This window comes from Dicentrarchus labrax, unplaced genomic scaffold (genome assembly GCF_905237075.1).
Source record: "Dicentrarchus labrax unplaced genomic scaffold, dlabrax2021, whole genome shotgun sequence".
NCBI classification, from domain to species: domain Eukaryota; kingdom Metazoa; phylum Chordata; class Actinopteri; family Moronidae; genus Dicentrarchus; species Dicentrarchus labrax.
Genome location: NW_026136715.1, coordinates 19705572 through 19728472, shown reverse-complemented (window position 1 = coordinate 19728472; position 22901 = coordinate 19705572). Strand labels below are relative to the sequence as shown.

The 22901-nt window shown below is 41.3% G+C and overlaps 2 protein-coding genes across 5 annotated transcripts; one reads left to right on the top strand and one right to left on the bottom strand.

Moving 5' to 3' along the window:
• Window positions 1–398: 398 nt before the first annotated feature.
• On the bottom strand, window positions 399–5948 carry stac3 (SH3 and cysteine rich domain 3). Of its 2 annotated transcripts, none has more exons than XM_051425760.1 (13): window positions 5687–5948; window positions 4747–4787; window positions 4135–4213; window positions 3426–3579; window positions 3230–3327; window positions 2995–3055; window positions 2766–2863; window positions 2543–2612; window positions 2228–2277; window positions 2005–2087; window positions 1784–1835; window positions 1501–1638; window positions 399–1160 (listed from the first exon to the last, which is right to left on the bottom strand). In XM_051425760.1, exons 2-13 carry the CDS (start codon window positions 4752–4754, stop codon window positions 1053–1055), a joined length of 999 nt encoding a protein of 332 aa, XP_051281720.1. In that variant the 5' UTR covers window positions 4755–4787; window positions 5687–5948; the 3' UTR covers window positions 399–1052. The 2 variants fall into 2 exon arrangements, with proteins under 2 accessions (XP_051281720.1, XP_051281719.1); XM_051425759.1 differs by having other exon boundaries at window positions 5604–5947.
• A 1712-nt stretch (window positions 5949–7660) lies between these two features.
• mbd6 (methyl-CpG binding domain protein 6) lies at window positions 7661–22831 on the top strand. Of its 3 annotated transcripts, none has more exons than XM_051424250.1 (13): window positions 7661–7887; window positions 8863–9081; window positions 9752–9891; window positions 10753–10855; window positions 11524–11695; window positions 13160–15583; window positions 16061–17058; window positions 17420–17528; window positions 17666–17811; window positions 18428–19195; window positions 19428–19480; window positions 19647–19713; window positions 20980–22831. In XM_051424250.1, the coding sequence occupies exons 3-13, from the start codon at window positions 9776–9778 to the stop codon at window positions 21049–21051; spliced, it is 5028 nt and encodes a 1675-aa protein (XP_051280210.1). In that variant the 5' UTR covers window positions 7661–7887; window positions 8863–9081; window positions 9752–9775; the 3' UTR covers window positions 21052–22831. The 3 variants fall into 3 exon arrangements, with proteins under 3 accessions (XP_051280210.1, XP_051280211.1, XP_051280212.1); XM_051424251.1 differs by having other exon boundaries at window positions 7661–7897; XM_051424252.1 differs by lacking the exon at window positions 7661–7887 and having other exon boundaries at window positions 7904–9081.
• Window positions 22832–22901: the final 70 nt, after the last annotated feature.

The window sequence follows — 22901 nt, the reverse complement described above, 5'->3', positions numbered from 1 at the left end:
TCTTGCCTTATATATGCATGTCATTGTTCAAACCTTGGATTAAGGCAGCAAAAACATAGAAACTGACACGAGTAGGGCAGAAAATATATGAATAAAGCTAGATTTATAGTCTTCAGTTTCCTTCATGTGAAAGCTCTGGTGTTGTTAATGTTGATGTATGCACTGGATCTTTGACAGAGCCAGTCTCACTACACATCTTTTAATGTTTATATTGTGGTGGACATGATGAAATAAAGAATAAAAAAACGCAAAGAAGAGTGTGTGGGGTTTTCTTTTTATGCTTGGCTGTCATTAATAATGCAAATTGCATTGAGGGTTCCTCTGCATTTCTCTGTCTCTATTTTGTTTGAAATATAATGTTGCCTTTTTGAAAACATTTTAAAGAAAGTTTCACACAGTTTTTAAGTGCACTTCAGGTTTAATATTTGAAACATACTGAAAGCGTTTGGCTAATTTTATCAGCACTAGTGCAAATATTTGAAACCATTTTGAGCTATATTGTTTGTATTATGTGCAAGTTCAATCTATGTACTGTTGCACTTTCTTTCTTAATATAAAGCTATGTACATGTTGAAATGGCTTTGAAGCCTCTATTTATATAACTACAAAGGACCCAGAGCCTTGCAAAATGGTTCAAAATCATTAGAATACTTGTATTATTGTACCTGTTAAAAATATAAGTCAGAAACTTCCTTCATGTCACTTAATGACCTGATTTATGACCTTTTGCAAAGCTCTCTAGGTTTTCTCTCTCTCTCTCTTCTCACTGCTAGCTATAATCAGCAGGTAGTAAACTAAAGCATCTGACCATTTGTATTACCATGCTATTCACTACAAAGCCAACACATCTCCTGATTGTCTCTTACCCACTTATTAATGTACATATTCATATTTTTCAAACTATCAAATTATTAATCTCTCCTTTCTCGTGTTTCACTTTGTGTCAAAGATACAGATAGATCAGTAAATATGTTTAAGGACGATCTACCGTCTCCAGTTTGTGCTGATATTTAAAGTGTGTTACAGGCTCTTTTCATTGCATGTTGTGTTTTTTATGTCGCAGGGATCTCCTCCAGCAGATCAGCAGGGAAGTAGCCCAGCTTGCGTCCAGTGCTGACCTTCAAGTAGCCACCTTTCTCATCTCCTTTCTTCACCACAATCTGAAACACAGAGTGACAACCGCATAACTCATCATCTCAGCATCAGTTCAAACCCAATTCATTCACATACACCATGAACCATTTGCATGTGCTGATACTGAAGGTACAACATTGTTAACTCTTTTTTTTAGTAAAACATAAATAAGATTAGCAATAAATTTGGGCAGCGTGTTGATGTAATGACGTTACATGTCTCTTGCTTTTAAAGGCTGCCGTTATTTCTGGTGATTACTTAAGAAAAAAACCCTGCACTGGCAGATATAAACTGTATTTCAACCTAAACAATAAAATAAATGCACCTACACATGAACAACACAAACTCAGACACAAGTGCAGTTACCTGATCTTTCTTCAGTGTGATTTGTCCCATCTCTCTGTTCCCTACAAAGGAGCGCAACACCTTGAAAACTCTTTCAGACGCACGCACTTTTATGAGGTAGTTGGTGGGGAAGTAGCCTGTCTTCTCTCCCATCTTTCCCTGATAATAGAGAGGGAACAGACTTTTAAGTTCATCCTCAAAAAAAACAAGAACAAAAAAGACACAACTGAAACGGGTTTACCACAAACTGAAACAACTCATTTAAAGGATCACATGAAAGCTAAAAGAATTAAATTAAACTCACCCTCCACCACTCTTCATTGGAGTCATCCAGTACTGTGATCCGATCACCAGGGCTATTACGCAAACACATACATAATAAATGCATTTTATCACTTCAACATTTAAAAAGTACAGTGTTCACTGAAAATTAAGGTAGGTTTAACTGAATCAATAAAAGAATAAATGCCTTATACTACATGTAATTATTGCATGTTGGGAATTATTTGAGTCTTTTAAACGTACTGGAAGTCGAGGTCGTCTTTCTCTATGGCCTTGAAGCGGTAGAGAGCCAGGTAATAGTGGGAATGGGAGAACGTACCCTTACTCTGTTGACAAAACAGCATAGATGCTACTGCATGTGACAGCAGAATTATAACAAAATGATGTACAGTATTATGGCTGGTGGAACAGGGCAGTAGCTGCTGGAAAGTAAAACTGAACTGCTTCATTAAAATGTTTTTCTTACCTTCTCATCTGCTTTGTCTCCTCCTTTCTCCTTCTTATCATCAGGCTTCCCTGTATGAACATTGGACATCACAGTCATCGACAAATTCCTTGCTTGTGATGTAACTTAACTTAAAAAATGTAGAACAAAAAATTTCATGTTATCCTCTCTATTTGGGGTATGTAATATCCTTGTCAAATTTGTTACTTTTTTTTCCTGCACTTTTTATTAGTTCCATGTTGGATATAAAAATATGGACAAAATGTTATTTTTATGATGACAACTAGCGTAGTATATATAGAGAGAGCATCTAACATCATTACAGTTTATTTGTACCTTCTCCTCCCTCCTCGTTCTCTTTGGGCTGTTGGTTCTCCTCTTCTTCTTCCTCCATCATCATCATTATCTGGAGGAGAAAAACGGTTAGTCAGAACTTTACACAAATATCATCTTTCATATCCTTTCAAAACATTGTTTTTGCTTTGATGCCGCTATGTCTGGATTACTGAAGTTTTTGTTGAAGTTTTAGAGTTTGATTAAAGGTATGATGTACACTCACATTTTTCTTGTCATTTTCATTCTTTTTGCGCTCCTTGTTTGCCATGATGACACCGACCCGCAGGGTGTCAAAGACGGGGTCGTTCCGGTTTGGGTTGTCTTGTTATGGAGAGAGTAGTCATCCAGATAATGACATTTTAGTACAGATAATCAGATTTATACACTTTCACAAATAGGCTGGACTAACTTCACAGACAATAATTGATAGATGACAAACAATTCAGACTCACTTGTATCTGGTTGGTCACTGCTGTACAGGGGGGAGCTGTAGGCCCTTCTGAAGCCAGGTGGCTACAGGAAGCAATAAGAAAATATCTTGTTTTTAAGTATTTCCAGTCATTTAGTTTAGATGGATATATGGATGTCTGTCTCATTAGGGGTAAAGTAATCTGTATAGTGGCCCAGTGTACTGTGGATAGAGTATATTTCTTTATAGAGCATGACAGCAGAACTAACAGGACTTACAATTTTGCCAAAGCATCTCTGGAACTCGACATAGGACTGACATGAATGGTGGATGTTGGTCTTGCAGTTTTTACACCTTAGAGCAAACTTGTTGTTTACTGAAAAATAAAAAACAAAGCGATTAGGTGAGTCAGAGACCAAGACTAAGCATTTTACGTGTTGGTGGGGTTTTTTTGGCATCATTTCCAATACATACAAACTATCATGCGAGCGCAGACATCACAGAACTTGGGTTTCTTGCAGTAGTGGTCCTTGAACTTGTGGGGTTTGTCATTGACCCGGACAACAGGTGGTGGAGGTTCTGGTTCCTTCTCCTCCACCTCCACCTCCTCCTCATATATGAAATAGACCTGGACACATAAAGGGCATATCTCCGTTATTTTAAAAAAACACAGTATGTTGGCATCATTGTGATGTGTTTAAATAAAAGTAATGTTTAAATCTTTAAAAAGGGATTAAATTGCCCATAATTGATCATGATCAAAAGGAAGTGCCTCTTGTTGTCTTTAGTGTTGCCCATTTTTCATCATGTCATTTCATCATCAAAGTAAAAGAAAACATTTCAAAATGTTGGTTTGAAAAATGAATGCACCCACCAAACCAAATGACCAATTCGTATAATTTCTATGTCCTTTGCTACCCAGTCAAAGTCATACTGAGAGAGAGCTGCCAATAAATAGTGCACCTTTATTAAATGCACTTTTATAGGATTTAACCATAACTGTGGTGTAGTATATCCAACGTCTTTCAACCCACGGGTGATTCAAGACAGAAACACTTATGTCAAGGCTCATATTTTTCCAATTGACACTGCACTGCGTTCCTGACCCAGCTGGTGGCTATTTTAAACTGCCCGGGAATGGCACCACTAACAGTGGGGGGGCTGACATGGTCCTGTCACTCACAGTGTCTCCGTCCTCTTTTACTACATTGTCAGGAGCTGGAGGGTTGTCATGGAAATCCACAGAGTTTTTGTCATCTTCCCTGACACCCACACACACACACAAAGAAAAAAAACACACTGTAAGATCAAATCATGCAGCTACATATTATAACTTTAACGCAAAAAAAAATTGTCTCCAAAGTGTTAATTCTTCGTTAAACTTGACTTCTTGTTTGTCAGTAGGTGAACATTTAAAACTTAAACAGGCCAGGTACAAACTGCCAAGGTTTGTGTTACAAGGTTTTCACAGGATAACCTCATGGAGTGACCTGATGTAACTGATGTGCTTTGTGTCCATATCAAATTGCCATTTCACCTCAAAATAGTTGAGTGTTGATTATTTTTTCTGTGAGACTCCTGACATTACTGTATTTGAATAAACTGTGGAGAGACATGGATGAAATCTGCATTGGTTTGGAGGTTTGTGTGCTTTTCAGTCTGGACTGAGATTTAGCTCACTAGAATTTTAATGAAGGCTTGTGGAAATGGTGAAGAGGTGCAGGCAGGCAAAGCAGAACAAGCAATATAATTGTATTGTAGAAGTAATTTAGATGATTTCAGGAAATATACTCACTGGTCCATGGTGTTTGGTGGATAATGTCAGCACTGCCCCACCTACAATGATAAGTATATATATTTATTTATTGGCTTTTTTTCTGATAAATGGCAAGGATTTTATCTCATGTTTTTGAAGCAGCACAGTTAAAAAACATGTTTTTAGTAAACTGTGTTATATTACATGCCATGGGTTGATAAAATCAACAAGCACCAAATGTCATATATGTATATACATTTTCTTAGAAACACAACTGAATGACATCAGATGATATTTAGTGTTTATATTTCATCATCATTTATGAATGTTAGCCTTCTCATGGCATCTAGTCAAAATGTATTAAATCAATTTCTCAGTGTTTTAAATCCTTAATAATTGATTTATAAGTGATTAATAAAACATACACATCAGAATTACATATATTTGTTACGTGGAAATGTTGTTTAAGACACAGCACACACAGATACACTAACATATATAAAGGATGTTCATCTCATGTGTGTGAACACTTAACAAAAAAGTTACATGTAGCTATGCACTCACATTCACACACATACTGTACGCATCCACTTGTCCACTTGACCCAAACTATTCTAGGGTTGTGAAATTCAATCTCATCACAGCTAAATTTGGGTGTCTCTCTGCCAGTCAGAAAAAGAAGAGTAAAATTCTAGAAAGTATGACCGCAATAAAAATCAGTCCTTGTGAACTGGCGAAAACATTCGCAATATGACAATTATTAAGCTAGTATTTCCAAGCTTTATGTAACTTCCTTACTGAAGTTAAACTGAACAAACCGACTTACATGCTTTTGTCATGCAAACACATTTTGCTAGTGGAATATCTAAAAACTTGAAACTAATACTGGAACATACCTCTTGTCAGAATTCACAAAGCTCAGGGTAGAAATTACAAAATCCAGTGTGTGAGTAAATCTATCTGTGAATGAGTCCTTCACCTGCTGCTGATGACTGGAGAGCTGCACGGCCAGTGGATCTGAGTCTACCAAACCAGCAGACCAACCTGCCTCCTCACTTCAGGCCCTCAGGATTCTGTGTCAGTACTCGCGCAGTCTGGGCCCTTTCTTTATTCCCTGTATTTTTCTCTTTAGGTGATTTCCAAAGTGCTCGGGTGTGAGCATATGTCTGTATTTGTGTACTTACATATGATTTTGTGTGTGTGTGTGTGTGTGTGTGTGTGTGTGTGTGTGTGTGTGTGTGTGTGTGTGTTTTGTGTGCGTGCCAATCTGAGCACTCATGTGTCAAGCTGACTATTTGCGACAGCTGGGGACCTCAAACGGAGCACCGATGACGAGGGGAAATCAGATACTTTCTCTGCCACTGTCTTCATTACACACATACATGCACATCTTCCCCCTTGTCCCACTTGTTCACAGACAGCAGACACACACAGGCATTCATACTGTTCAATGTCCTTATCCCATTAGTCCTTGGAGACCAAGAACACCCACCCAAGTGTGTCACCTTTCTATTAAACATTTTGTCTGATAATTCACATCAGTGCTCTGTTAAACACGTGTAAATTAATTATTATGGTTGTACTGTGTTATAGACACTGAGACTTTGTCCTCAGTGTCCATAACACATGTAATTTGAGGGGTTCAAAGATTTGAGTTTACATACAGTTACACATATATTAGACATGTTTATAAGGCCATTACTTCCAATACTAAATATCTTAAAATCTAACCTTTTGAAACAGCACTTACACCATCGTGTATGGTGATGTAGAGAAGATACAAGTAAAAAAAAAAAAAAGTAAATCAAATGTTTTAATGACATTTGGTAAAAAATAAAATAAAATAAAATAAAATAAAAATATAATTGTCTAGATTAACTTCATGAATGGAGCTGAGTGTAAGTGTGTGATAAAGTCACAGTGACCTGATGGTGAGCTGAGGAGGTGGGTCATTGGGTCACAAAAATCAAAAGGGTTTTCTCATGTTAGAAGCATAAATGTGTGTTTACACCTGGTTCACCTGAGAATTGAAGGTTTGTCCTGGTGGTGGTGCTAGAGGTAAAAACATGAGGTCATCAAAATCAGCCCCAGATTAACAATATAGGAATATAATTGAGCTGTGGGCCTTACTGACCACCCCCTTTATCTCATCATCTGTGCATTGTTTATGTATTAGTTAGTAAATAGCTATTATATTTTGGTAACTTAATTAGGCACAAATTGATTTGAGTATTCACTCAATATTACGTAATAATTCAGGTCTCATTTTAAGGCCCTTGTCCTTTCAATTAAGATTGTGCTTCTTGGTGCATACAGTCCTATAAAACAACTGTGTAATTAATCAAATGACCACACACTAATTGCCATACCCCAGGGCAGTTCCCTGCTTTGCTAGATTGTGTAATTCAGTCTTTCTGTTGTATGTATATATGTTGTATGTATATCTGGAGTTGTAACGAAAGTAATTTCCCCCTGGGATTATTAAAGTATTTCTGATTCTGATTCTGATTCTGATTTACCAATATCAGAGTATGCCCTCTGAGATAATCACAGACAACCTGTTTATCAAACACACACAAACACAAGACAGTTACTTAGCTGGCTTGGCAGACATTTCTGTACATGATGTTACATTGAGGTGGGCATTGAAATAATAATTTGAAATAATTACAAGCAGCAGTATATGGGATGTGATATGCATTAATATATTGTACACTGTAAAACACATATGTGTTGTCTACATTTAAACCTGCATCCTGATAAACGATGTGATCAAACTCAGTGTAGACAGGTGCTGATGAATCCATTATTGTGAACTGCAGACATGTATCCCGGGCCTGATAGTATGCTGTCATTATCATGTCCTCTATCAAGGAGCTCCGCACTGATGTCTGTCTGGAACACTACAAAGGTCCCGTTGCATGTCGGGTACAATACTCCCTGAGCACTCAATGCGCATGCCCGGTAGAAAACTCCATTATTTTTTTTGCTCGGAATCTGTAAGAAAAAAAAAAAACAGTGGGAAACTGTGAATTTGGGATTACATGGATCGTAATGGTTGCCGGAATACATCTGGATGCTAGACGGTTTATCGGAGCAGAGAGCAAAGCAGCGGCCGGATAACTGAGCCCCGGGAGCGGGACATCCTTCAGTGTTGTTGGGACACCAACACTGGATCAAGTAAATTTCAGTCAGTTAGCTCTGCTAGCCTAGCTGTTAGCGTTAGCCCCGAGATCACAGGCGCAGTAAAATGAAGCGTTATTGCCCTTTGTTTTTAAACCGGACTGGCAGACGTTGCATAAACGCTGATAGCTGATTGATCGCGCTAATACGTGGGTTGAAAGATGGAATTATTTATTTTAGGGTTATTTATTGAAGTATCGGCCGTTTTCAAAACACTCTCCGGCTAGTCCGTTAGCTGGCCAGCTAACTCTTGATTCTCCCGCGAGCCAGAAAAGCGACGACTGTAAAACTTCGCCAACACCGAGAAAGCTTGACGCAGAGAAAGCTTCATCGCTCCTGCTAACATTAACGATAGCTAACGCCTGTCCATAAGTCACTGCTGTCTGCTCATCGGGGGGGGGTTGAGAAGCAGTATTGTGCCTGGCTCGTTTCTTGTTACCGTCGCTAACACGCAAGAGTTTTGCATCGGAGTGTTTTGTGCGCCTGACAGCTGTCACGACAACATAGTACAAAGTAGGGTAGCTTGCTAGCTTAGCTGTTAGCCTAGCTGCTAGCCAGTCGTGAAAGCTTGGCGTTACTTAGTGGGATATTGTTACATTGGCTGCACACTGCACTAACGTCGACTGTAGCTCAACTACGAATCCCATCAATATTTTATTTCCAGCTCCTTTCGGGTTGCTGTAGTTTGTTTGCTTGTAAGTTGCTTGTTGGAAAGGCAGCTGCTTATATTGTGGCTAAACATCCAGTAAACCTCGGGCCTATCCAAACACACCCTCCCACTTCAAAGTAGCCACAACTTGCTCTGAAGTTGTATTATTTTTTTGCATCTCATGTAATCATGTATTAAAGAACGCTTGGATCACATTGATTGCAGGAAGTTTTTTTTTTATTATAATTTTTTTTTTTTACGTCAGGTATTTACCCTGGTTCTCCCTGCCAGATTACATAATCTTCTTCCACCTTTCTTTGCAGGCTCACCATCTTCATCCAAGACTCTACTCTGATGTGAACTGAACAAACAAATCTGCAGGAGTCATCCTCTAAGTTGAGGATCTGCCTCATTGCTGAGGAAACTGTTTGAGCATCAAGTCAGGTTTTACTGGCAGTCTGTGTGCTTCTCACCCACCAGCATGTACATTGGACAGTGGATACCTTAGCCAAAACAGATCCTGGCTTCCCAAAGATGACAAGGTATGCAAAATTTGCTTCAGTTATTCTTTTTCTTACTTAACCATGACAGTAAACCAATAGCTTTTTCTTTTGCTGTGGCCACACCCAGTGGTGAGAAGTTTACGTCATATTTTGGGTATTAAATATTTATCTGTAGAGGCTTGAATTGTCATGAGCACATACATAAGGAAAAGTAAATATTGGGCTCTTTGCCAGAACGTCTTGGAAACAGAGCACAGCTGGAAAGTACATTTTCAGTCATTGATATTGAAATAACGCAGCGTATTTAAGTAGTTTATTGTATGCATGCTTTTTCATTATGTAATATTTAATGTTTGACATTGACATTTGGTTTTGTGTAATCAGGTGAACATGACTCATACATTTGGCATGCAGGTTGCTTAAATTAGAACATTGATATGCCAGTGACTTCCTTACAGAGACATTCATTTATCCATTTCATGCCTGTTTCTGTTTACTTATTTAGTGACCCACATTGAGGCACAATAATATACACTGTTGCATATACATACATTTTTAGTTCAGCGGGGCCTTTGCCAATTTCACAGAATAATGATTTTCTGGCAAAAGGAATCTATAATTATTTAAATAAAAACCCATGGGTTTTAAAACAAATTTAACTCCATTTTATTAAAGAAAAGATGTATTAACACTTTGTTGCTTTTCCAAGGTGCTGGCAGGCCGCAACTACAAAATGATGGGAGGCAGTGAGACTGTAAGTGGGGACAAGGATGGGGTCCACACCACTGCAACACACGTCCCCATCGGCTGGCAGAGGAGAATGGAGGGCGGGCGAGTGATCTACGTCAGGTGGGTTGGTTCACTTTAACAGAAAGCACAAATAAACTTATTTCTGATGATTATTAATATTTAGACAAAGGATTTTGATATGAAGGCATATCAATGTGTATATGTGTGAGCTAAATAATTTATTCTGTAAAAATAAAAAAAAAGGTTTTACCAACATATTTAGAAGGATAATTACCCAGAAAGTTGGCAGCTTTTGTGGATTTGTTTTAGACATTTGTATAAAGATGCAGTTTTGTTGTTGTGGGGTTTTTTTTTCCATTAAAGATTTTCTTTTGCCTTATTTTCCTTGGCCAGCTCGATATGCGTACACATATTTCATTGGACAGTGGTCTCTGGATCTTGTTCAAAATTAATGCGTGCAACATAGAACATTTTAAATCTAAAATTGCGTAGGACCCTTTGAGAAAGTTATTTTTTGTACTTTTTTTGGGTCATTTTCAGTACCGTTGAATATAATATAATATAATAATATAATGTAACAGTAGCTTGTTCATATGTAGGCTGTCACATAGATTTGTGATCAGTTAGGTCATTAATATTACCTAGCAAGCCAAGTGACCGCAAGAGACAGGGAGCTGAGATCACATTGAAATAAAGTCCAAAGGTAAATAATAAGGCTTATTTTCAGGATTTCCCATATATGGCAGGACTGTCTAAAACAGCAACATAAAACCCAGCATCTTTCAGTTTGGATATGCAGCTCTGTTGGCTATAAATGCTTCAATGTTAAATATGGAGATTTTGAGGTGAGTTCAGATTTGTAACTTAGAACTTTGCTGTGCTTTGAACATATCTTTGTTCACACCTTTTCAATTTGCTTTGAGTTTGTTGTTAAGGTTTGTTCCTGTCTTCTTTCTATAGTCCCAGTGGCACTGCCCTCTCCTCTCTGGACGAGGTCAAGACCTATCTGTTGAGTGATGGCACCTGCAAGTGTGGTCTTGAGTGTCCACTCATCATCCATAAGGTAAAGCCGTTTGTGTTTGTGTTGTGTGTGTGTAAGGGTGTGCAGTACAGACAATGCGTACAGTATATCTCATAATATCTGGTATTTTTGAGTTTTCAGATTCAGTAACTTTGTGACACACATATTTTATCAGCATGGCAATGATTTAACCCCTTCAGTTTCACATGATTAGTGGTCATTTCAGTTCTTTTACTTATCATTTGTTCTGACACTGAGGAAATCAATACATGCTGTTTTCATAGCAATGTGTTTCGATATTGCTGTTATGTAATAAACAAGATTTAAAATAGCCTCTAACATCAGACACTGTATGTGCATAGAATTTTGCTTGTAAATTGTAAAACTCAGACAAGTTTATAGTAATATTGAAGTAGTATAGTAGTTACTGGCAGCACTGGAAGGTTTTTTTTTTCATATTATGCAGGCATATGACATCCCCACATGTGTTGAATTAGACCAACTTTTTAAATGAGGTTTGTCCAACTGTGTGGAATCATGGCTAACCTTTTCTTCATTTAAAATGTGAATGCATATTGTCTGCGATTAGCAATGATGCTTGAGTGACTATGACTAAAAATACCCTCACTGGTGCCCTTTAACTGTCCAAAATTTGTTGAAAGAGTTCTCTCTGAATTCTGTCAAATCCTCTTATGTCTGGTATATTGCAGGTTTTCAACTTCACTGTGGGAGTGAAGGTGGAGCAGCACAGCCATCCATTAGGCAAAGCAGAGCAGGACATGACCAAACTGTGTAACCACCGCAGGAAAGTTGTGGCGATGGCTGCTCTGTGTCGAAGTATGCAGGCCTCACAGCTGCCTTTTGCCAACCTTCATCATCCAGGTAACTTTGGAAGCATGGAGACACATTGTACTCCCGCACCTCTGTACTATACAGATTTACTAAACAGATACTGTTCAGCATCATGTAGCAAGTCTTTTGTGACAGGGTTAAATGTTCTGCATGTGCAGTACTAACCTCATGTAAAGGGCTGCAGTGGGACTATGATCACGCAGGCCCTGCGGGATGCCAACAAAATTGTAGTCTAATGTGTGTGTGAGGGCTTTGTCACCGTCATCATCAAGGTGGGATGAATTAGAGATGAAATTTTATTTCTAAAAGTAGGAGAGGCTCTTATTACCAGGCTTTGCTATGCATGTAAATACACTGTCTTACAGTAAACCATGTGCCTCCAGCATACTGAAACAGATGTTTCCATTTAGTTTCTCCCTTGCTCTCTTGTTCCCTCGACACACAGAAACTGTGACATGATCCATATCCACGTTTAGATACATTTTTAGTTCCTACTGCCTCAGGCAATATCCATAAAATAGCTAAATGTGTCTTATTTTCCCTGTGGGAAGGGTCAGACAGATTTTCACTAGAAAACATTTTTGATTGTTTGTGATCAGAATCATCACAGGAGTGGGCGGGAGTGGGATGTGGTAACTGTCAGTGATGGTCGGAAATCCTGCGGGAGTAAGTGGGTGTGGGATTGAAAAAACAAGTGTTGGTCGGTGCAGAAAAGCTGTAAGGCACAGAGAATCAAACCAGTGATATTTTAAAAGCAGTAATGTATATCACACTGGGAATAGAAGACATTCAGTAAAAATTATGATGTGTGGTTGGTGGATACTTTGTTTGTTCAGATTCGTTTTCTTGCTGCTGTTTAATTGATTTAATCAAACACAAGTGCAGTCTTACAAGGCTTACGGTGTGCAGCAGAGTAGTTCTGTCACTGTGGTCCTGTGGATCTGTCTCCATCTGTTTTTCTTTTCTTCATAAGTCTGTTTATGTTTTGAACAACTCCCATTACGTGCTCTCTTGCTAATGTGCATTCAGTTAACACAGATCAACCATAGTGCACACAGTATTGGGAAAATAACATAACATAGCATAACATTATCTCTTTGAACATGTGCGGTTACATCTCACGCTACTACAGATTTCTATATCACACAGACATACGTATGCCCAATAACCTGAAGATATGAGGTATGCAATGATGTACTGTCCAGGAAATACACAGGCTCCTGGAGAAGAAATAATATTTTGTGTTGCATTCTTTGACACCCATCCTGCTTCCACAGATGTATCATATTTTCTAAAATTAACAGCTGATAGAATTGGAAGGTTTCAGCTTCTTCTGCTCATGCTTGGTAGTATTTTCGCAGTAATTAGTTTGTATACAAGACCCCAAAGTATATAATGCTGTCATAGGGATGTAACAACAATTTAGTAAATGCTTTCTTTGTGTGTGTGTCTGTGTGTTTGTTTGTGTGTGTGTGTTTGTGTTTCCACTTTCAGAGATGAGCAGTGGAGTGGACAGCCACGATCCAAAGCGAGTACATGTGGAGCGGGAAGAAGAAGACCATGTCATTTACCATCCCAAACTCCATCCAGTTACAGCTCGACCCCACAGCAACCTCCACCCAAACCCCTGTGCCAGCCCCAAATCCTCCCACCAGTTTATTTACCCTTACAATGGTTCCTCCCCTGTCCTTCACACAGGCACAAACTCTCACCATCCCCTAGAGGCTTTGAGAAGGCTTCACCAGCCTCCTCCTATCCCTGCCTCCTCCAGCTCTTCCTCTTGCTCCTCATTCCCATCTGCCCAGAGGTCACCTCGCACTCCCACACCTCAGAATGTCAGTCAAGGTCAAAGAACACCTAAAACCCCGGAGACTCCGGGTTCTCCTCGGCTCACGCCCCTCTCTTCACCTCCTCCCTCTTCCCCTATGACCATGGGTGGAAGAGGAGCACAGACTCACACTCATCATCCTCATGGTGTCATTGTGGGAGGCTCCCCCCTCTCTCCGTCTCCCTCTCTCTCTCCCTCTGTCCATAACATGAACTGTGTGTCTCCTCACCAGCGATCCCGCCACCCTTCAGCCTCTCCTTCCCCTCTCTCTGATCAGGGAGGAGGCTCAACAGCAGCAGCAGCAGGAGGAGGACTGATGGGAAGTAACTTGTCTCAGAGGAGGAAATCCACCTCTTCCTCTCCACACTCCCCTCTCTCCAGTGGCTCCCCAAACCCCAGCCCCCACTTCCCCAAGTACAAGCTGGAAGACATCTTAGAGCAGTTTAAGAACTCAGGCAACAGCAGCACTAATAACCACCACCTCCTTATCTCTACTAACCCATCCTTAATTACCAACCAAAGCAGTAGTAACCTTCATACTCTCTCCTCGAAGCCCTCAAAGATCACCATAAGTCAGATTCCCAGCTCAGTACCACCTAGTTTTGGGTTGAACTCTGCAGGGCCTTCTAGTTTACCACTGGGGCCATTTCTGAACCACCACAGCCATCAGAGCAAGCTACCACACCCAGCTTCTTTCCCTGCGAGTAGCCTTCTCTCTGCAGCTGCCAAGGCTCAACTGGCTAACCAGATAACCCAGGGTCAGAGCTCAAATGTGGCCAGCAACCCGGTGAGCTTGCCCTCTTCTCTGGAGGCACAGCAGCAACAGTCATCAAAGGTAACAAACAGCACTTTACATAACAGCCACCCTCCCTCCTCCATCGCTTCTACTAGGCCTCCCCATCCCTCCCTTGCAGCAGCCTCATCCGTCCTCTTTCCTCAATCCCACTCTCTGGCCCAGTCCCTGGCTTCCTCCTTGCCCCACCTGCCTCCCACAGCAGAGCGCAATGCATCGCACAGGAAGAGGCAACGGCGATCACCCACAGTGCTCAGCATGCTAAGAGACACCCAGCAGCTGGCTAATGGGCCGCGGAAGACCCCACCAGGAGATGCCGTTACTGCTACAGCTATCAACCTATCCTCCTCTTCCTCTTCTTTCCCCTCCTCGCATTCCTCCTCTACCTCAGCTGTGCAGAACCAGAATGCTGTCACGTTAGAAAGCCATCATCATCTCCTCCCCGGGCAGATGCCAAGGCTCCCTGCTCCTAGACAGATAGCACACCTTTCCAGGCCTCCTCGACAAAATGAGGCCCTGGATTTCACTACAGGCCTGACGCCTACACCTCTTGGCTTGGATCCTCCAACCCAGCCTCTGTCTGCCCTGTTACACCTGCTCAGTGTGCAGAATGCGCAGGCCACAGCCTCAGCATCCAACTCTGCTTCAGCTCAGCCAGGATCTGTGTCTATTGAAGGAGGTGGACACACTAATAAACAGAGCCCTAGACTGTCACCCTCTTCTCCATCCCCTCATTCTAATGCCAGGCACCGACAGACTCAGTCACCATGCCGAACCAGTAACACTAATCCCCTACCCTCGGTGCCACAGCCGCTTTCTCCTCCCACTTTCTCTCAGTTCAGATCTGTGCAGTCTCCATCACATCCTCAGTCTACTAAATCCAGTCCTCTACAGAGACATTCACCTTCTTCTACAGTGCTGCCCAACTCAAATTTAGCTTTACACAACAGCAGCAGCCCATCCCAGCACATGTCCCCGCCTCCCTCAGACAAACATCAACAAACTGAGAATCACATTCCTACAATAGACTCTGTTTCCCAGGCACCATTGCGGGAAGCCTCACCACAGGGCACTGTGGCAAGGGAGATTGGTAGTAACAGCATATCTACATCAGTCGACCTGAGTCATTCTCAAGGCAGTGTTTCTATGGCGATATCCAGCTCCCCGAAGCCTCTTGATCTTAGCAACCATGTCCTCGCCCTTCTTGCAGCATCTTCCACTGTTCCCCAGGGAGAGGGCTGCTCCTCCGACCGTAATACTGATGTTGTGATGTCTTCCCAAGGAAATCCCACTGCAGGTGAGGTTATTTTTCAGTCCAAAGTTTGTCTTTAGTCTTGATTAAAGAACCGTAACTTTTGAAAGCACATTGAATTAATCTAATTTATAGATCTTGGGAGTATGCTGACTGTACCCATATAGGCATCAAGATTCTCTCACAAATGTTGCTCTTTCAGGTGTGATTAAAATGAACTCTATATGCTTTAGATCAGGCTTTACAGGTGATTGCATCTCTTAGGATTGTTGTTCGGAGGGCGAGGGGTACAAATGTTTGGTTGTTGTTGTGCCCTATGGTGTTGGTATGAGGGTGTTCTGAATGTGAATGCACATGTTTATTGATGTATTATTGCTAGCTTCTTAATGTACTGTCTTGTAGTTAACTATCTGGTACTCAATGCTGTACCAGAGTCAACCACCACAGTTAAATCCTGTGTGAAATGCTACATACTGCTGTGTCAGTTAGAACAGTTGTGAATGTCTCATGTCTCTCTCACAGGGCCAGAGGAGCCTAGATGCATGGACCCGAAGGTCTCCATAGTGACCAAACCTCCAGCAGCCACTAGCCCTGGACCCACTATCTCCTCTCGTCTTGGGGATAATCACAGTCCTCATACACCTTCAGCTGTGGGCGACTCATCTGCTCCCTTACCTCTGGCAGAGGCCTTCCCCTTCATGAATCAAGAGCAACTGCTTCAACTGCTGTCCTCCACAGGAGGTCTTCCATCCCTCCTGGACCCTGCAGTTCTGGCTTCATTGCCACTGGGAGGGTTGTGGTTGGGAGGTCAACATGCACAGATACCCCCCTCCAATGCTACACCACATAATCTTGCAGAGCAGCAGCAGTCAGAGCAGCAGCAGTTACTGATACAACAGCAAGAGACACAGCAGCAAAACCAGGATCAACATCAGAAGCAACAACAGATAAACAACAATCCTCTGTTTCCCTTGTTGCCCTTGTTGAGTGGTGCTCAAGGGGAGCTGCCTCTGAACCTTTTGGGCCTGCTGAACCCACTCCCAGCCCCATCCTCAACCCCTAACCCAGGACAGGAAGCTGATTTAGGGCTAACAGAAAAACCTAGCCTTCAGGCTCTGCTTATGGCATCCTTGTTGTTCGGGCAACAGCAGGCACCTTTGTTACCTCTATCTGGCCTCGGTCAGTTAAGCCAAGTCAGCTTGGAAGTTCCTCTCCAGCAGCCACAGCAGCTGGAGGGTCTCACCCTGGATAAGACCTCTGGCCTCCTGGATCCGTCAACCTTACAGGGCCCAGGGCTCTTGGAGGTCGCCCAGGGCCTTCTTTCCATTCCTCCAGGAGCTGAGGCCTCTATCCAAGCCCTGCAGTCTCTGCTCCTTCCTGCCACTCTTCCTCCTCCTCCCGCAGCCTTCCTGCCCCTCAGCCCTGCCTTGCTCACTGCTGCCCTGAGCTCTGCTGAGCTCCACCCACCTCCCCACACCCATTTAGCTCCTGCACAGCAAACCCAACATACCCAACCTCAGGTAGGCTCCCCTATCTGCTATAGCTATTTCCTCTGAGCTCCTCCTCGTTTCCCTACAAAAACCTATGAGCTCATTTCCTTAACTGCTCCATTGTTTTCTCCTGTGTTAGTTGCTTGTTTGAATGACATGAATTTACTTTCCTCTAAACAATTTTCAAATCCCTCCTCAAACTATGTGGTTTGTTTGTGTTGGTTACAGTCCGTATATCTTAATGTATTTCAGATGTGAATGCAGATGTTTTCATTTTGCATTTAAAAAATGTAAAGAATTTGTGTGAGTCTTGTCTCACTCTATATCTTTGGCCACATTCACTATTCTGTCATTTATTTGCCTGAAACTCCTCTCCTCCTCTCCTCTCTAGGTATCTACTGATGCTGGTGTTGACACCCTCATCCCCCTATCTCTCCAAGGCAAGGACAACCCCATCCTTCAACAGTTACTGCCCACTTTGCTTAACCCTGCTGTATTAGGTGAGTTAGTGCCAATCCTCTGTAATCATTTTCTCAAGATTAAATTCAGTATGTTACTGTTCTCACTATTAAAACTTTAAAGACCACAGGCATTCTGTAGCAGTAAGTCATTATATCTATGAACTGTGTCTTTGTAGGAGATCTTTCTGCCATCACAGGCCTCCATAACATTTTGGGGATTGGAGCAGGTTCCATCCTCCTACCCCCAGTCCAGACCTCTGCTTTAGGCATGCCTCTGCTGCACGGTCCTGATGGAGCCATCAACTTGCTGAACAACATACAGGTAGGTAACTGGTGTGAAGTTTGGTGGATGAAGCATATCAAGAGGTGAGAGAGTGTAAATGTATTGTGCGCACCAGTGTGTGTGACTCTTGAGTCCTGTAGTGGCAAAATAACATTACATTCTCTAGACTCTGGCTCTCTCTATTTGACATTAGCAAAGAGCAGTGTACCAAACCGTTAGATAGAAAGTTTCTCATTTTTAGCTGGCACTGAGCATCGCTTTCACTAATTTGAATGACGTCGCTGGCGGCAGATCATATCAGCTGTTTAACGTCTTCTTGCTAGTGAATTTTGTGACGTCAATTTTAGTGGCATTCTCAGTTTTTATATTGTGTCTATAATTTAAGCTTTGAAACTACTAGTTACTAATAGTTTAGAACCATTAACTTCACCATTTCTATCAAGTAGCTTGTGAAAAGGTGTGCAAAACTTTGCTATATATAGCTGTTTATAGTGTGTCAGATATATATATTTAACCAATATTTAGATAAATATAAGTATCTTTATCAGCAGATGCCTATTGCTTTAGTTTAGTTAGAAAACAAATTATTTGGTTCACTAACATTTCTTTTGGGATCCTTGACTTTTATTGATTGCCTCAACCTTTTTCCCTGCAGCTAAACCTTGCACCACCTTCAGAAGGAGAGAAGCCAGTCTCGTTGCAGGAAACACAAAGCCCTGCCCCACAGGAAGACATTCCAGCCAGTCAGATTGCTCCCGAAGTGGTCCCCAGTCCTCTTCCAGCTCAAGCTCCTGCCCCTACCCAAGAAACCACCCCACCCCCACAGCGAGTGTCTGAGGGCAGATCTGTTATCGATCCTTACACCTCTTTCATGGACACGATTTATACCTCCTTCCTTCAAGTCAGTGCTAAAGAGCAAGAAGAAAGGGCCCACTTGGGGCCATCTGACCCAACTTCACCCTTCTGTGCCTTACCGCCGGTTTCTTTCCCTATGGAGCACCATACCCCATCCACCCCTGTCTCAACCCTGCCCCAGGCAAGTGCCCCAGTCTCCCTCAGCCCGCGTCGGGCCTGTTCCCTCCGCAACCCAGACTTATCCCGACTCAGCCTGGAAGCAGCAGCCCATTCCCCAGCTCAGGGGACGCCCAAACCCACTGAGGATGGGTCTACGCTACCCTTACAAAGGAAACCGGTCATGGTAGAGGGACATACTCACCCAGAGCCTCCTCTGCCACCCATATACTTGGAGGAGGCAAAGACGGACTGTACTGGGCCCGCTGCGGCTGTGTGCCCCTATGTGGAGGCAGGAGTGGACAGGCAGGGGCATCTTTCTCATGCAGGGTACCTCAGTCCCAGGGATGGATGCAGTGGGAGGCCCAATGAGGAGACAGCTGGGACATTGCTGCACACTGAACAGGGAAGGGTGAGTGCTTGGGTCTCCTGTTTCTCTCTCAAAAAAAAGTTTTATCACAAAGTGAGACTGCATAGTTACACTGCTGAGACACAAGAATATAGTTTAGGTTTGGACCAAAAAATTCAAAAAAGAGAAACTTAGCATTGTCATGGACTTGAATTGCTGTTTTTTTGCCCCTGGTACCTATAGATGGTTTCATCATGATGTTTTTGTAATGTAATTTCTGATTCTATTTCCCAAGGATCAAGCAGGACCAGCGGGTGGAGCCAGAAGAGGAAGGAAAAGGAAACAAACGTATGTTGTCTTTTTGTCTTTTTAACAGTTCACAGTGGGTCTGGTTGCAAGACCTTGTGCTGTAATGTATCAATGCATTAGCCATGATTTTTCTCATAACAACAGTCCTATCAGGTTTATAATGTACTGAATGTGATACTGATGTATTTTTTACTTTGTGTGTCAGGCTACAGAATGTGTTAGAAGACTTCAGAGACATGGATGCTACAGCACTAGAGGAAACCAAGGCTACGGTAAGACCCAGTTCCCAGATCTATTGGTGTAATGCTCCGCAGCGCTGGTTGTTTATTATCTCTTACTTGTATCATTGAACTGTTCTGAGTCAGATTATTTCAGAACAGTACAGCCTGCATTTTCCCAGTCGTTAATGAATATGCTGCTGTTACTCCTCAACAGCTTGAGCTTTTTAACCATGTTAGTGGCTGATCTTCTGGCTGTCCACCAGCACCACCATGAGGTTCACATTTGTGGTTTTGGGTGATACAGGCATTCAGTAAAGACATTCATGTTCCCCTCGGGATTAATTGTAATTGTTGGTGAGCCCTTAACTTTTCATCCAGCACCATTATCAGGTCAAAATTTTAAATTGTCCCAATACCTGCAAAAATAAGGACATTTCCATCGCCCTCAGATGTGTTTTGTTTTAAGTACTAATTAGCAAAAGTAGATGGTTATTGTGTAATCCACAAGGTGGCGTTTGTGATTCTTTGTTGTAATGTGGGAGCACTTAGTTCATTAATACAGTAACTTCAGCAACACAGTGAGACTCAGTACACCGTATCACTTAAATCATCAAAGAGTTTCATGTTTTTGAACATTTTGATCACTGCAAACTGCAGTGCAAATACAAACCTATTTGTGACAGGTATATGGCGGCAGAAGTGAACTTCGAACATTATTATTATTTAACCAAATAAAATAAATAATAAATCTGAATATACTGTATTTATTTTTGTGTGTAAGCATGTGCGAGTGAGGTAGTGTACAGCTTGTAAATGTTTTTCAAATTTGAACACCTAACAATTAAAATTATATTCCATGATGCAATTTTCATTTTAAGGATTTCTTGTCCATGTTGGCTTAAAAGCTGAGGTTCATTGTTCATTCTTGGTCTTCAAAACAGCACTTGATAAAACAAAAAATGATATTAAAATGTGGTGAGATTATTTTCTTAGCTGCTAGTTCCAAGGTCAAGAAAATACTTATAACCTCAAAAAGCAGCATTTCATGTTTTTGCTCAGGATTCTAAAAACAGTAAAACCAAGACACTGAATCTGTGCAAGCTTGAGGGGCAGTATTCAGTCTCTTACATTGCACTTACTACCCTGTGAAGGGTGGAAAACAAATGCTAAATGTGGAGGGTTTGCTGAGGAGAGGTTTTTGTTCCATGCTGGGAATGATTGTGCAGTTCTGACTGCAGTGGTAAAATCATTACACCACTAAGAGGCTGGAAAAAGACGAGGCTGATGTGACAAAAAGTTGTCTCTTTCTTCTTCCAGACAGCACTGCTGAAGCCTGAGAGGTCAGTCCGCGGCAGGAGGCGACGAGGCGCCAGGTCTCAGAGGCAGTGATTGGTGGAGGGAGCTGTAGAGCTGTTCGTCTATCAAAGGCGGCCAGACGCCTCTTTCCCCCTCCATCTCTCCACCATCATCTCCACTGTTAAGACCTTTCTTTTTTTTTAAATTCAGCTGCACTAATATTATGCCGTTGTCATGTCAACCATTGTTATGGCAACCACTATGAAAAAAAAACACATAGGAGAAAGATCTAGTCTGAAAAATTAATTTATAAAAAAGTGTGGGGGGGGAATTTGAAGAGAAATTGTGTGGATACTTTTTCACTTAGGTCTTCTCTTAGGTCTAGTTCACAAAAATGGTTGCTTGACATTGTGATCAGAGATCTGTTAATTATGGTTGGTGTTAGAATTATATCAATGAGAAAACACACAAAAAAAAACAAGAGTACTGTTTTCTTCTCATCAGTGTGTAACTGTGAGTCAGGATAAAGCCCATCTACTTGAACGATGCTCTCTGTTGAAAGTTTGTCTGTACGTGTGTGGATGTGTGTGTCTTTTTATGTGTCTGAGTGTGTGTTGGACAACAGTGCTATAGCTGAGCCCCTCACTGTCCGACCGTTAGTTGAATTTATTTTCATTTTAGTAAACGAGACCCTGTCTGTTTGTAAGATAAAGGGCTCTTTGCAGAGACACACAGTGGTTGTATTTCAACCAAACGTTCTGAAAGGTTTTCAGAGGTGCTGAAAGAGAATTTAAGAAGGAACAGACTAGAGTTTTTTTTTTTTTTTTTGGTTTTTCATTCACAGTATAAAATAACCTTTATATGGGACAAGCCAAGGAAATAATGTGGTTTTTACCGTATCAGGTTTCTTCACACTCTAAGAAAATAACTTCTTTTTTTTTTATATTTCACATGTCCTGTGAGATGTTCTTTTAATGGTTTGTACTTCACTAATAACTTAATGAACTGAGAAAACATTCATTTAAAAATGAAGTTCTTTTGTGCAACACTTTGAGTCATGTCATAACACGTCAGGGTTCCCCCGACAGATCAGGAAAATTAAGTGAACCTGATAACATCCAGTTTTTGATGTTTGCAAGGTCCACAACAGATCTGAAACAATTCAGAAAAACATCTGAAAAACATTTCAAATGCTGTGTCATTTGTTGCTGTGAAGAATTTGTGAGAGACTGTAATATCTGTTCACCTGACAGCCACCAAAACATTCACCTCCCAGCCATGAGATAAGTGTCTGGGAAAAAGTATTGAATTATGTAACGGAACATTTCCCGGAATCCCAGGTCTACACAAAGTAATGAACAGTATGTCCTTTGATTGGTTGAACGAATGGCTGGAAAACTTAAGTGCAGAGAGCAATAATGTCTTACGTGGATCTGTTGAGTCCGTGTGTTACTGTGGATTTGGAGTAATATCCTCCCTCTGTCTCCTCATATCACTGTTTGAGCTCTCCTCCACACACTGCCCCGCCCCAAGAGTACTGGCATCTCTAGCTGTATTTAAAAAATAAAAAATGAAAAAAAAAAGAATAAAGAAAAGTGAAAAAGAAAGCAGATTATGCAATTTCTACACTTGGAGATTTGTACATATGTACAGTTAATGTGTTTTATTTTGATTTTATATTGTTAGAGAAAGAGACAAGAGAGAAAACAATGAATTGTGAATTTTTCTGGGAATTGTAATTAAGTATTTTTCTCATTCTACCCTTTGCTTTCAATACTTATGTTTAAAAAGACGATTAAATTGTGGACTGTAGCTTTCTTTTTTATATGGGAGTCTTTTTTTATTTAATATTAAACTATTTACAGAAAATGTACCTTTGTGTTGATTTATCTTCTGTTGAGGATGTGAGGAACATCGTGATGCAGTTTGTAGGTATGGGGAAT